At 41.9% G+C, this 1,469-nt stretch overlaps 1 protein-coding gene across 1 annotated transcript in view; it reads left to right on the forward strand.

The window, feature by feature from the left end:
- Positions 1–1,469, forward strand: part of Akap9 (A-kinase anchoring protein 9) — a 174,068-nt gene that overhangs the window by 124,663 nt on the left and 47,936 nt on the right. The window contains 1 exon segment of the mRNA XM_031380282.1: positions 239–363. Coding sequence (XP_031236142.1) covers positions 239–363 — 125 coding nt within the window.

Consider the following 1,469-nt stretch of genomic DNA (forward strand, 5'->3'; position numbering starts at 1 on the left):
AGCAATAGTATTTGTCTTTTAACTGGTATGCTCAGTTTTCCCAGTATGCACAGTGTTGCTTGTGCAAATGATGACCATTGCTATCTTTATTTTAAAGTAAGATTAACATGTTTTAAAATACCTGATTTTAGTGGTGTACACTTGGGTTCAAACCTGAGGACTTGCATATATTATGCAATCAACACTGTACCACTGAGATACATTTTCAAGCCCCAGAAAGCAGGTTCTAACTTCTAAGTATGTTTCATCACTATGAACACTTTATATTCTGAAACATGTTTTTCATCATGTTTTCAGGTTGAACAGTTAACTAATCACTTGAAAGAGAAAACAGACAAGTGCAGTGAGCTGCTGCTATCTAAGGAGCAACTGCAGTGAGATGTACAGGAGAGAAATGAAGAAATTGAGAAGTTGGAGTGCAGAGTGCGAGAGCTGGAGCAAGCCCTGCTGGCCAGTGCAGAGCCCTTCCCAAAGGTGTGAGGCCAGGGCACCTTGCCCCGCCCTGCTCCAGTGACAGCTGCTTACTGACCAATGTCGCGTTTCCTTGTAGACATTAGAGCACATTGTATCTTCATTACTATTGTTTGTCTTACTTTCAGATGTTGTTTGCATCCCTTATTCCTGGTACAGGAAGATTAGTTAAGTCAGAAGAATTAATTACAATTTTAACTGTCAGTTATGGCCGTGAGCTTTCAGACCTTGCCTGACTCCAGATTAGATGCAATGAAGCCCATTCCCATATTCTCCAGAAAGCTAGAATGGATGGAAGACAAGCAGAGGGAGAGAGCTTGGAGGCAGGCAGATGGGAGAAGAAGGAGAGAGCTTGGAGATGGGAAGATGGGAGAGGAGGGAGCGAGCTTGGAGACGGGAAGATGGGGAAAGATGGAGCAAGCTTGGAGATGGGAAGATGGGGAAAGAGGGAGTGAGCTTGGAGACGGGAAGATGGGGAAAGAGGGAATGAGCTTGGAGACGGGAAGATGTGGAAAGAGGGAGCGAGCTTGGAGATGGAAAGATGGGAGAGGAGGGAGAGAGCTTGGAGACAGGCAGATGGGAAAGGGTTTTAACTCAGGAATGAGTTTTAAATGTCAGCAGTGTGTGTTTGTCATATGGAAAATGGGTGCAAGTTTGAGTACCTGTAACTTGTTGAATATTCTCAAATATAGAGCTTCCCACTTTAAATTGGACAGATAGAATTACTGCTAAATGAAAATATTGCAATGAATTATCAGGGTATAATGTCAGGTTTTCAAAAAAGTTGTTATGTATTTTTAGGTAGAGGACCAAAAATGGTCTGGAGCTATGGAAGCGGACCCTGACTGAGTTAACAAACTCAGTGTTTACTAACACAGGTGTTCTGCAGTACTACACATTGGCATTTACTATAAAAAAGAAAAAAAACAACAACAACACATTAAAAACCTTAAGCATTTGGTCTGAACACTAGGCAGATATTTTCAGATAACTGATAT

This window comes from Mastomys coucha, unplaced genomic scaffold (assembly GCF_008632895.1).
Source record: "Mastomys coucha isolate ucsf_1 unplaced genomic scaffold, UCSF_Mcou_1 pScaffold19, whole genome shotgun sequence".
Taxonomy (NCBI): domain Eukaryota; kingdom Metazoa; phylum Chordata; class Mammalia; order Rodentia; family Muridae; genus Mastomys; species Mastomys coucha.